The sequence below is a fragment of the Saccoglossus kowalevskii genome, chromosome 1 (assembly GCF_978046115.1).
Source record: "Saccoglossus kowalevskii chromosome 1, keSacKowa6.1, whole genome shotgun sequence".
In the NCBI taxonomy this organism is placed as follows: domain Eukaryota; kingdom Metazoa; phylum Hemichordata; class Enteropneusta; family Harrimaniidae; genus Saccoglossus; species Saccoglossus kowalevskii.
The window spans coordinates 18,768,327-18,782,297 of record NC_140641.1 but is presented as its reverse complement, the minus strand read 5'-3'; the positions used below and the strand labels follow the sequence as shown (position 1 = coordinate 18,782,297).

At 37.7% G+C, this 13,971-nt stretch overlaps 1 protein-coding gene across 1 annotated transcript; it reads right to left on the bottom strand.

Annotated features, from left to right (window-relative positions):
* Positions 1-6,841: 6,841 nt before the first annotated feature.
* LOC144360304 (uncharacterized) lies at positions 6,842-13,212 on the bottom strand. The gene is made up of 13 exons (XM_085496607.1): positions 12,858-13,212; positions 12,332-12,754; positions 11,200-11,604; positions 10,615-11,040; positions 10,261-10,413; positions 9,919-10,057; positions 9,618-9,682; positions 9,408-9,512; positions 9,010-9,120; positions 8,700-8,816; positions 8,049-8,156; positions 7,283-7,393; positions 6,842-7,118 (listed from the first exon to the last, which is right to left on the bottom strand). Coding segments are annotated over exons 1-13 (2,520 nt in total). The 3' UTR covers positions 6,842-7,116.
* Positions 13,213-13,971: the final 759 nt, after the last annotated feature.

Sequence of the window (13,971 nt, the reverse complement as noted above, 5' to 3'; positions counted from 1 at the left end):
GAACCAGCCACAGTCAGCTGGTGTACGAGTGATAAATATACCTACTTTAACTAGGTTTAATAACACAATGCGCCAATTGTTATGAGTATTCCGGAAATCCAGTTCTGAATATATACAATTCTGAGGCACTTTTAATATTTCATTCGCCGATGAAAATGTTATGTTACGAGAAGAAAATCGTAATTTGTAAATGTTTGTTTTTTGCAACATTTCGGGTGTCATTAAGTCGTAACAGTATGTTTTGACGGGCGTTCAAGTTCTCGACCGATTCAATAATGGAAACGCATCAACAATTTGTCTGCGGTAGTATCAACTGATGACTGAATGCTATTGTGTCTTATTTTATATAGCCGGTGATAATTTAAAACTCGGTTTACCCATGGCGTATAGCGCCACTGTGCTTGCATGGGGTTTTATCGACTTCGAGGATGCGTACGAGGCAGCGGGTGAAGTTGATAACATGCTGGCCTGTCTGAAATGGTTCTCAGATTATTTTATCAAATGTCACACACAAGAACACGAGTTGTATGCACATGTAAGTATTTTTCAAAAACTGTATGCACAACACACCTGTAACAATTAGCAACATGACATTCTGTGAGAAAACGCACTTGCTACATTAAATTTGATCAGGTGTACCGTAGCCTGTCGTTGACTACCGGACATGCACATATTCAATTAAATAACGTTATTGTATGGTTCAGGTTGGATCAGTTGATGCTGACCACGGATCATGGGTGCGCCCGGAGGACATGACAATGGAGAGGCCTGCATATAAGGTAGACGAAGAAAACCCAGGGTCCGACGTGGCGGGTGGAACCGCAGCGGCCATGGCGGCTATTGCTTTTGTTTTTAAGGACAGAGGCAAGTGAGCGACATTTTTAGCCAAAATCGATTTCTTGTATACGTAGATGATTTTCTCCATGGCGACTCGGTTACAGCATCTTTTATATCGGTTTTGATTTTTAATATACGTTTATTTGTTTGTGATGTCATATTTAACCCAGATTGTTTATGCTTTTTTGTGAACTAGATGCAAGTTATTCGGCGACACTAATTGCACATGCCAGAGAGCTTTTTACCTTTGCGAATGACTTCAGAGGGTTGTATTCTACTAGTATACCGGATGCTGCCAAAGTCTACGAGTAAGTGTTACTTACTGTATATTTAATTATCAGGGCATTACGCTAACCAAAAACAAATAGATGTAGACATTGAGGGTACATTAGACAACGGCAATAACAAGAGTGTACATTGAACCAAAGTAAGAAGGTTAAAGGGCAGCAGTCGTCATGTCGCGTCCTGTTCGATATGGGACTCATAGCGACGTAGACAACGCGTGTAAAATACATTGTTTATTTACATGAAATTCGAACACGCGCTGCGCGACGACCACCGCGCTTTAAGTTTTGTCATTACATGTATTGATTTCCCCAAAAAAACATTGCAATGCACAAGGACGATTTACTGATGTGTCAACACATTAGCATAATCATTTCATACGAGCCAGAAATGAACATGACACTTAACTCAGCATACGCGAGAGACCGACTGACCCCTATACTATGTGAATGTACGTAATCATGACTTTATATATATATTGCAAGAACAAATGCCATTATTTGCAGTAACGAAAGATTCTAATTTTTCACTTGATTACCGTCACGAAGTAGTTTAATTCTAAATACAAGCTCATAAAATTCCACCCAAGTTTTTTTTTCTGGCAAAAAGTATCTGAAAAGTTAGTGATCTGGTCACTGTTCATCGAAATCCGATTCACTTACAGCTGCAGTGTGTCGTATCTTTTATATAACCACTTCGGTAAAACTTACAAACAATTGGTGCGTCGTAGTAACCTCGAGCTCACAAGCGAACATGATATGCTTACGTGTTTGATAATGGATTGCACCTTTGACTTATAGTGAGAGAGATTAATTGCCGATAGCGAGGCACTGTGATGCAATGTTTCACTGTTAGCAGATAGAAAGTCGGGACTTTATGGTAATTTGTAACTATGAATGACATAACACTTGTTGTATGCCAAATAACGAATAATTGTGTAAGAGTTAGGAATTACTTATAAACGCGTAATTTACAGGTCAGAGAAACAAATCTAGGCAATGGTGATTACACTTACTTTGTTAATACACCCGATGCCTGTGTGCACGTACTTGGCAAGTATGTAATATCTACGTGCTGGCCATGAATTTCTGGCATTTGTGTCAACGATACAATAAAAGACAATATCTAAAATTCACTTGTTAAGTCAGTAAAATTTTAAGTGGATATTTTTTATGTTAATGTTGATAGAGAATCAACGTTAGAGCACCATCATATTAATACGGCGTGAAATGGAGATGGCAATATTCAGATTTCCGTTGTGAAATTGTGCTAGCATTTTTTTTTTTATTATTTCATTTAACTTGTCATCTTATATTGTCAGATCAGGCGGTTTCACTGATGAGATCATCTGGGCAGCGTGTTGGTTGTATAAAGCCACGGGAGAGTCACACTACCTCGACACGGCGATATCCTTATACAATAGTGAACCCTTGGGGAAACCTTACTCATTCGGCTGGAACACAGTCACTGCCGGTTACAGAGTGAGTAACGTCTTAACCAACTTGATTAAAGCAGTACCTTTGATGGTCAAACATATATATATATATAATGTGAAAGTATGTGGCACCGGACTTGAGTTGTTTTGTTCGCTATCAGTTAACGACGTGTTCCTTCACATACAAGTTTTTCCGTTCTCTTTTGCCAATAATTCTTATTTGAAATTAGGCACTAACATAAAAAAACACGCCGGACGACATGGTGATGGTACATAATTGTGTTTGCTTGTACTTGTAGATAATGCTGATGAAATTGACAGGGGACAATGGAGAGTACAAAGTTGGCGTGACTACTAAATTCCTGTCTGATTGGTTGCCAGGTGGTACTTTGCCATACACACCAAACGGCATGGTATTTCGTGATGGATGGGGCGCACTTCGATATTCAAGTAAGTTTTTCTCCTAATTGTGCATTACACTTCGCATGTTTATGGAGAACACCTGTAGTAATTCAGGTATATAACTATTAAAACCCACCTATTTCTTCAAGTTCTCGGCAAATAAGAATGCTCTGTTTTCTCAATTCAGATATACTTGTTCTCGCATCGTGTGATAAACGTTCTAGAACGGCACATTTTATTTGGTGACAGGACTCCCACAATGCCTTAAAAAGAAACATTTTAAAATATATCCCCAAAATGAACATTGATTTAGGATTTGAGGCCATGGGTTTTAAGTCAGGTAAAGCCAGCATTCGTACTCACAATCTTCTGATTATAAAGCCCCCCCCCCACTAAAAAAGTATCGGCCTGGGGCTACGACATTTTATCTCGGAGTGATATAACACAGCACGTTGTAATATATTTTAAGCTAAGTTTTAATATATTCAAGATTTATTTCCGCTTATTAGAGTTTATTTTAAAAAACAACCACTTTCATGCCATGGTATAGGCACTCTCACAGCTAATTACCCAACATTAGTTTGACTTTGTGATCGCGATGTAACACAGAAGAGTCCTCGTGTTCGAGCTATATTCTATACAACTATACCAGAGCTGCGAATAGTGAAAATTCAGAAAGTTCGATACAACATAATGAATATTGCTAAATTTCATCATTGACCCTAGCTGACATTGTTTACTATGTAAGAGAGCTTACAAGCTGTGTGCCTCCCACTATAAAAAAATCTCTTTTCAGGCCGATTTGAAATTAATTAGAAGTTAGGTTAGGTTAGAAGTAAGAGTAAACTTTTTAACATATGACTATTTATTGAATCATTTCTGAATGATCTTATTCACCTGTAAACTAATGTTCACAGCGGCGGCAGCTTTTATCGCACTGGCAGCAGCCGAGCTTGGAGTAAAAGCTCCAACCTACAGAGACTGGGCGAAGGGACAGCTTCATTATGCATTGGGCGACACTGGAAGAAGCTTCGTGGTAGGATTCGGTGTAAATCCACCAGTCAGACCTCACCACAGAGGAGGGTTAGTTATTTTTTTTAATTATGGTGTTGTTTTATAAAAACTATCCGTATCTCTAAATATGAACTAAATTAATTGACACTCCGTCACAAAGCTGCTAGTATGCATAACGGCGCAGCCTGTCTTTATCGCAGTGCGCCAAGAGCAGTGAAATTGGCAGAGAATAAGACTTGTGATACGACGCATATGTTCACAACAAAAATGAAAAAAAGCTCATGTTTAGTGTTAATATTTGCTTCTTTAGAAGTATACAAGTCCCGTAAACAAATCCACTAAAGTTTCGATCATTATTGCTGGTATATTTTATGTAATTATTCACAGTTCCTGTCCGGACACCGTGGATGCGTGTACTGTTATATACTTGAGGTCTGCAGATCCAAATCCCCACATTTTGTACGGTGCATTGGTTGGCGGTCCGGACGAGACAGACAGCTACACCGATGACAGGCAGGATTACTTTAAAAATGAAGTGACACTGGATTACAACGCCGCGTTTCAGTCAGCAGTGGCAGGTACGTGAATATATTAATACACTAGAATCATGAATGTAAAAAACAGTCTTTTACCTCCATGCTAGAATGTACCCTCTGCCTCATCCACCCCACACCAATCTCCACGACTAACGATGGGACTGGTTTTTAATGAACTTTATCTTCTACATTCACAGGGTTACGTCATCTACAGCTGATCGGGGTTATGTAACACATGTGGCAAACTAAAACACTTGAAATTGTGACCCAAGTAAACGACGTCTACGACCGCGTGTCTTTAACCGAACGGGTAACCAAGATGTTTCAGTATACATTCCGCCGGGTATCATTTCCGAGATGCTATAGTGCGATATGTAAGCTGAAATACCATGGTTACGAGTTACGTTACTGATGAACATATCGATTAAACACTGGATGTTACAAATATAAATAGGATACTATTTCAACGTCATTTACAAAAAAAGTCGGCATTTATTCTATAAGCTAAATACTTGTTAAATCAATAGCCCATTTTATCGAAAAGTATCTACTTAATGTTTATACCTAAATAGTACGAAAAGATTCCAAGTTTTCATTAGCATGATGGAATAAGAAACTTAATATTCAATATACTTTTCAAAAAGATTAGATCAATATTATACGCGTTGTGCCAATGGTTTGCAATTATTTAATGCCTGCTAAGTGTGTAAATGTACCTTAAAGGCTGGTACACCCTTTAGTAGTAATATAGCATTTGTATATACTAATATAAATAGAACGCCGCTCGTGGATACCAGGTTGACGATATCATTGGTATTTGACAGAATAAATGTCTCAAATATTTACCACACTTATTGCATTGTCACGATCATAATTCAATTTTAAATACAAGATTAATGTTCTCTAGAAAATAAATGTTTTTATTATTGAATATGTATGGTTCTGATGTATGTATGTGACATGTGACATTTACTAACGTATTACTATAATATTGAATCCAACCAGTGTCAAGTGTTCCATCATCAGAAATGATATCAATTGGCCAGGGACACATGACGGTAGTCATATGTTGAGTCTGCTATACTTTATTTAGTCCTTTGTTTGACATCATGTTCTACACACAAATGTAAAACACGGCAGGCAATGTGTGAATATGTACAATTTTTTCTACATTGGACTATTTTGTTTTGAAATGTATAAACTGCACTCAATCGTTATACCAATACAAGTCTCGCTAGCTATGAAATTATTTCATTAATTAATATTCTTCATTGAGCTGTATTTTCGTATCGCACAATATTGTTTTTTGCCTACTTAAGCATTTACACCTACTTTGTTTCATTCACGTTTGGGGCCTACACTAATTAAAACGCTGGTATAATATATTAGGACGAGTTTATATGACGTTAATTGAGCAATATCTCGTTGCATATCTATTGTGTTTGTTTGTTTGCACACATGACACTGAACTACGACACGGAGAAAGAAAGAATTACGTCACAATAGATGACGCGAACCTTGCTACAGCTAAATGCATCTCCTGATAGAAGGCGGTGTAGTGCGCCCCCGCACGCTGACCAGACCAAACATACATTTACATTCTCTCAATACCACTGGAATGGGATAACCGTGTCGCATTTAGGTAGCACCAGGATTTTCATTAGTAACGTTGGCTAACGCATAATACAGCGATCATCTGCACAACACTTGATCCTTTAACTCTTACAATACTACATTCGTACATTTTAAAGAAACAAGTAAAATATAAAACGAATATATTCACTTCATCTATATGTATTTATAGGAACTATTTCAGTGATATTATTGTCACCACGTTGACAAATGTAGCTACATAGAAGTGACCAATATCAATGTAGACATGACAAGGGATGACTCTACCTAGAAGATGTAGTCACCACAGAGGCGTACACGCGATAAGCCAGAGAACGCAGAGTTGCCCCATCGAAACTTGCCAAAACGTTTTATTTTATTTTTCCAATTTGCAACCTTGTAGAGAAAAAAAAATATTTTAATTTATTGAACCGGCGCATAATTGCACGAGTCGATTACATTGGTCCATTCTGTACAGAATTCATGACGAGAAATGTATAATATTCATTCCCGGTGCGAGCATGTGAAATTATTTGGAAATGTTGCAGTACTTTTAATACATGTTTTAATATTACGAATGTTTTATAAAGAACCTTTGGTGCGAATGTCAGTAACAGATAGCGTCATGTGTAAGTGTGGTTCTTCATATCATAACTACCATGTACGCAATAGACCTCTACGCAATCACGTATTTGCATATAGATTAAATACACCACATGACTTGTAATAACTCATATAACGTTTATTAATATAAAAAAATATCACATTCAAAATGTACATGATTATAATAATCAAATTAATGAATATAAACAACTTGAATCAGTATCATTTAAATACTAGACACATAATATATAAGTTGTAACATGATGCGACGAACAAAAAAGAAGTCTCGTGAAATGTATATTTCGGCAAATAAACCACAACTATCTTGACCAGCTTGGTAGCCTTTTTCAGTCAATCATATATCAGTATAGTGTGATATTTAGAATACTGATATTCTAAAATAAAACAAAACAAATGTTCGGTTATTTAATTTAGTTGTTAGAAACACGTAGGATCTCTTGACAAGTAAATTGACTGTTATAGAACACATTCAAGAAAGGGTAGATTTAGATCTGGAATTATGCTGTTTATATATAAGACAGAGTTGAGATGAACTTACAGTTGCAATTAATTTCATCAGATCCATCTGTGCAATCGTCATACGTATCACAGAGCCACGTATCGGGTATACACTCACCAGAATCACACAGTACTCCTGGGCAAATCTCGGCTGGAAATAAAAACAAATCAGGTAAACTAAGTAAAGTAAATCAAAACATTTTTGCAACTAACATTCTATTCTATTCTATTCTATTCTATTCTATTCTATTCTATTCTATTCTATTCTATTCTATTCTATTCTATTCTATTCTATTCTATTCATATGACACCGTAACGCCATAAGTTACAGCGTGCCATATTGTTTGCGGTATTTTACGGGGTATTTTCATCCTACCATATAAGGAAATGCGAATTCCAAACATGGAACGATTAGGCGCGTAAGTGTCCTCTGATAAGGCAAAAAAATTGTTTTGTTGCCCTCAGCGACCGACCGAAAAATATGAAATATCTGGTCGCGGTTTGTTTCCGACCGACCGACCCAATTTTTCAATTTTCCGACATTCTTCCAGGCTTTGACTGGATAGCACACACAGAAGTTCGCTGATTCTGTTCTAAACTTGTTGGATTTCGGCATTCCCATGAGGTATCCTTGGAAGCGAAAGATGTAGAATAATAATAAGGTTATTACGGGGATGCCTCGAAGTATGCACCCAGACAGTACGCCGTCGCATCGACCTCCGCTGCGCGTCGGTCGACAATTCCTTCGTGCGCCGGCGTACTTTGATATATCCTTGAATAACCTCATATTATATTATATAACCAACCGCAATTCTGTTCGTCGCTTTCATCAGTACAATCACCACGGCCATCACAAATCCACAACAACGGTACGCACGCTTTCGAATCAAGACATCTGAAACCATCGCACGGACCTGAGATGCAACAACATAACACTGTCATTAATGTGATAGTGTAAACAAAGCAGTAATTGAATCAGATATATAGCATGATCAACATGTTGTGTAATGCTCTGAAACAGCAATCGTTAACTAAAAATGTCAGGGTGATAATGTGTATACCAAGTTTGAAGAAAGTCCGCCCATACACAACAGAAATGTCCGATTTTGATGGTTTGATAGCACATAAATTGAGGCAATTTGGTCACATTGAATCAGACCATGTATCCCTGGATGTAAGTTGTGAAGTTTCGGGAACTAATATCAACACAGTTCCTCAAAGTATTTGTTTTCAACACATTCAAGGGTGTGAATTTTCTCAAAGACAAACTATACGACTACTGAATTCACAATCATTAGATTACAAAATTAATTTAAAACCAAGAAAAAAAGACTGAGTGAATAACAAAGTACAAAGAGTGGCGATATAACGTGTGTATTACATAGAAAATGGCACGCTATGTCCTCGGGTATGCATTACAACCTACTGAAAACAAACTACACAGAAATAGTACTCACATCCCTGTTCATCTTCACCATCTGGGCAATCATCGAACGTATCACATCTCCAATCCCTACCAACACACTCACCAAGACCACATTGAAAGTCAGGATAGCAATCAGTCAACGGGATATCTACATCAACGTGTTTTGTTTGTTTTTTTTGAAAAAAAAAACAATGCAGTATAATTTTAACTTCTCAATACGTATTTCATATATGATAAAATGGTCAATAAACAGGAATGACTCATGAAGAGGGTTGCAATGAGACAGGTCTTTCAAGTCTTTAAGTATCTCGAGTCAAATTAGACAGGCATAGTATACTTACAATTACAATCGGCCTCGTCTGCTCCACTAACGCAGTCGACAGGGCCATCACAGAATTTATCAGCTTCTATGCAAATACCTTCGCCACAAAGGAAATCTGAATGGCATTCACCTAATGAAATGAAAATAAATTACTTCAAGTCAAATTTTCAGTGTCGGTCGAGCGATCCAGCTTAACGATATTGTTATCACGCGTACACATTCTTATTTGAATACTCTCGACAGATAGTTCATTTGTAATAAGTAAATCGATACTGAACTGAACTGATCATAAAACATTAGCAAACGTGTTTAATGCTGTTTACTAAAATTAGAATACTAGTATGCGCTACAGATCGTTACAGCTGATTATCAATGCATTGGAAATGAACAACTGAAGGATATAACGCGTGTACTTACAATGAGTCTCGTCGGTTCCATCACCACAATCATCGTAGAAGTCGCACTCCATGTGCGCTGGGATGCATTTACCATTATCGCAAGTGAAGTCCGGGGTACACATCCCTATCATAATTAAGCATTTAAGAGGGGGTTTAAAACACATCGCAAAACATCGCGTCAATAATAAAGTGTCTATTTTTACATAGAATTGTTCTATTTGGTACGTACCTTTAATTTGACAAACTTGGTAGTTTAGAAAGGAACAGTCAACGTCATTCCAGGTCATGCTCATCCTGGTGACAGAAAATAAATGGTTAGGGTAAAAGTAAATGCTGGTCAGTTATTTCCAAAAATAACTCGTGACAAAGCGTTTTACGACACCGAGTGTTGTGTGTCGTAACAGCAATGTCAAATTGTATGGCCACTTAAATATGAAACGTGTTTAAATATTTATGGGAACGAGGTATATTCATTGCTGGTATTCGAGAACAATTGTTGACTTTCGTAAAACAATAGATAAAATTATTACGTGACGAGACCACAGTCGTCCTCGGGAATTGCGTTGTTCGGTTCCCCGGGACTCCAGCCATAGTCTACAACTGGTGACCCATCTTCATAGACCCAGTCACCTTCCGTGATACGATCATTAGCACCAAACCAAACAGCATCTGTTGGCAAGAATAACAAAAATTGTAAGATCTGTGAATCTGTAAAATTTCACAGATTGTGTAATGTTTTATCAGCCACGTATATGGTGCTTTTATCGATAATATTGCAGCTTGTACGGCAACACGTAAATTATATGGATATACGCTGAGCTTTCATTGTGTTGCGTCCATTGGTAACACGGTACGTAATACTAAGCACTCACCTATTATTCCAGATCGCCACAAGATATATCTCAGGTGCTCTGCTTCGTATAGACTAGCAAACACTGGTAGATGCATTCCTTCATCGCTACATGCGGCTGCTGCTGTAGCCCAGTCGACCTGCTCGGTAGTCACCGTTGAATATACGTATGTATCTAAAGATTTGCCGAATTCATGTCGAGGATTTTATTTGGATGTTATAGTATATTATGAATTCTGACAGTCGTTATGTTCACAATAGTTTGTAGTTATTTTCACCGGACAAAACAGAGTGTAAAATTGAGACTAGGTTTATATTTCTCATAAATTCGCAACCATCCACTAATATTTCTGATTATTGTGTATGACATACTTACCTCTGCAAGGCACGTTTGCGATGCAGTGAGAGTGCTCGCTTTCATATGCGTCTTCGTACCAGATCCATGAGGAATTCAGTCTTGGTAGAATCATGTAACACAGATAATCTAGTTCTTCACAAAGAAACAGCGAAAGATCAATATTCACCTCAACGTTCGTGAAAGTTACAGTACCCTCGGCCGCTAGGTCTACAAGTACGTCATCGAAGATAGCTTCGCCATACGTCGTTTCGGTTGGGTTCTCATTTTCGAGAATGTGGAAAATGATCTGAAATAGTTCATGTAAATTGCCGGCCAATCGTGCTGTGTGAGTGTTTCCCGTATGCAACGTAATGTTCCCGAACCTGTAAGTATGGCTAACGCCCATTATGATAGCCAACGATGGGAAATCGTACGTCGACGTTGCCAAATCTGGATCAATGACAGCTAACATAGAAAGAAAAAAAGGAGTGTCATTTGCTTGCTAATTAAATATAGGAAACGCGTTGTAAATCCCTGTTTAGAGCTGATATATTATGTAATAAACTAAAATGGTTTGATCTTGCGCATGGAAACATGATTACACACATAGTGGTGTATACTTACCCGTGCAGTCAAATGTAGCGCAAGAGGTTCCTCTTGCTTGATCGTCCCAGTGCCAGGGGAAATGAGAAGTAGGCGATAACGTTACACAAATATACTGATATTGGTGACATCCCACGTCGTTTAAATTGTATTCTGCAGTCCGTATATCGAGTCCGTTTACCGTACAGTCTGCGCATATATCTATATTCGACGACGGCACAGCTGTCGCTGCTACTTCAGTGTACGGCAAGTTTCCGGTTTGGTCGGTAGCGAGGCGAACCGCAAAATTAAAAATGGAGTTAACATCTCCTGACAATTTTGCTGTTCCTCTTTCCAGATCTAGCGAAATAGTGACACCGATCGGTAGCGATAAACCCATCTTGATCGCATCGCTCTGAGTTATGTGGACTGTACCGGTTACCTGACCTTGTAAATGTAACAAAGAACGTGTCAATAGTATTTACTCATTATGTCGACCGTGTAGAATGATTTGCCATCGGCGTAGAAATGTTTAAGCCTTAACACTGAGATCACATACTTTAAGTGGACGTTTAGTTAATCCACCATCTAGGCGTGGCCATACTCAACTGACTGAAAGGCAGATTTTGTGGGTTTAATTATTTCACCTAGGTGTAAAACATCAAGCAGTCAGATCAAAAATCTGACGTGATATGCGGGATCTGTGTCATACCCATGATCTAATCTGCTCCAAGAATTGTCGCTCTATGGCACGGAACGATATTTATATATTGAAGAAAAATAAATATCGACGATACGATGTTTGTAAAACAAAAATTGTGAGGAACATACAAAGTACACCACTTTTCACTACATTAATAATTCGAAAAGGTGTATTTGAATAAGACATACAATTACTGCAGCTAAGGGCTGATATCGAACTATAACTAACTCTATGACACCCAGTAAAGTGTACGTGATGTGTTCGTCTGTGGAGCAGGGATCCATCATGTTGACAGTTTTTATACATTGACTCAAAAAATAATACGTTTGTATATTTATATTGATGATCATATATGAATTCAATAAAATATGAGTACTTCAATTGGAACGAAATTCAAAATAAAATTCAAATAAAAGTAAACAATCAAAAACATGCAAGTGGACTATGACTAACACATGCCATATAACTTACTTGTACAGACCTCTATCATGTGACACCCAGTAAAAGCGTCTGTGCCACTATTCCATGACCAACCAGCGCCCTCTGACGGTGATATCGAAACACATAGAAAGGGTGTATCTTGACACGACATGTCATTTAAATCCCATCTATCGATGACAGCATGTTGAATGACAAACTCTTGTTCGGGACTAATAAGTATAGTATCCTGGGCTACGGTAATTCTGTTGGCAGCTACAGACTGAGATCCGTGCTCATTTGACGATAGAAAAATCTGTATTTTCATCAGAGAGTTAGCATTTCCACTTATTTCTGCCGTACCATAGTCGGTTTCTACGGTGATATCTAAGACTAGACTGTTGAATGCACCGAATAGCACACGGATATTACTGGAATCTTCGCCACTGAATGCAATCGTCTTCGGTGTAATTTGATCTGTTTAAAAAGGTATACATGATCGTCAGATGATTTAATTACTATATATACAAAGTACACGATTTACGTGTCATGAATAAACTTAATACTGAAGGAGACTCACTCTGGCAATCATCGACGAGTTCACACACTGTTACCATGTCAACAGACTCCCATGACCATCCAGCACCTGCCTTTGGTGAAATATCCACACATAGTGTACCCCATACGTCACAGTTCATGTCATTGAGATTAATAGTTACGGTGACGTCAGAGAGTGTCACGGGACTATGACTAGACGAAACTGTAATCGATTGGTCTTGAACTATGACGGGAATTTTCTCAGATGACTCACTGCTGTCTGTGTTCGTCATGTACGCTTCCATTTTAAACAGTTGGCTACCGCTTCCAGAAAGACTGTCGCTCCCTGATTCGATGCTGATAGCTATATCGAATACTACATTTTGATTCGACCCCATCACGATTCGGTTATACTCAATGATATTGGAATCTACGCCCGGCACCAACACAGAATCTAAATGCGATATAAATATATTGATAATCTCATTGATTTTTAAACTAAATATCAGTCTGAACACCATTCAAGTCTATGTAAAAATGTATATGACAATATATGTGACAATGAGACGGTTGTAGGATTTTCAAACATTTATATTGAAAATAATTATATCTGAACATAAAAACAGGGCCTACCTTTCCCCATAACTAGAAAAAAAGAAAAAAAATAGATTATGATTAAAATAAATTTAATAAAGGTTTGGTTCACAAATAGCAGCAGACGCTCTTTACATAAACAGTATATTCATAAAATATATCGCTATTATATAAGATTGTTTCAATAAATATTTTTACTAAAATGTGGATTTCAATCAAGGACAACATGTAGACCTCATCTCAAGGTTTACTTACGAGCTACTATTATTGCAACAACGATAATCAGAACCACTGCAGCTGCCACACATACACTGATGATGATAATCTTTTTCCGTTTCTTCTCGACATCATCCTAATTAAAAAAAAGATACCTCATTTAACGCAAACTAAGAAACTAATGTTTAGCCTAGACACGTATGTTAAAACGTGTTCCGTTCTAGATTTGTTATGATGTGTCGAATTTGAGAATAACTAAGAAGTATGAAATCACCTTATGCGTTGTCCTGCTCGATTCCTGTTTGGTCAACGATACGTCTCTAGCTGTCAGGTTTCCACCAGACTGA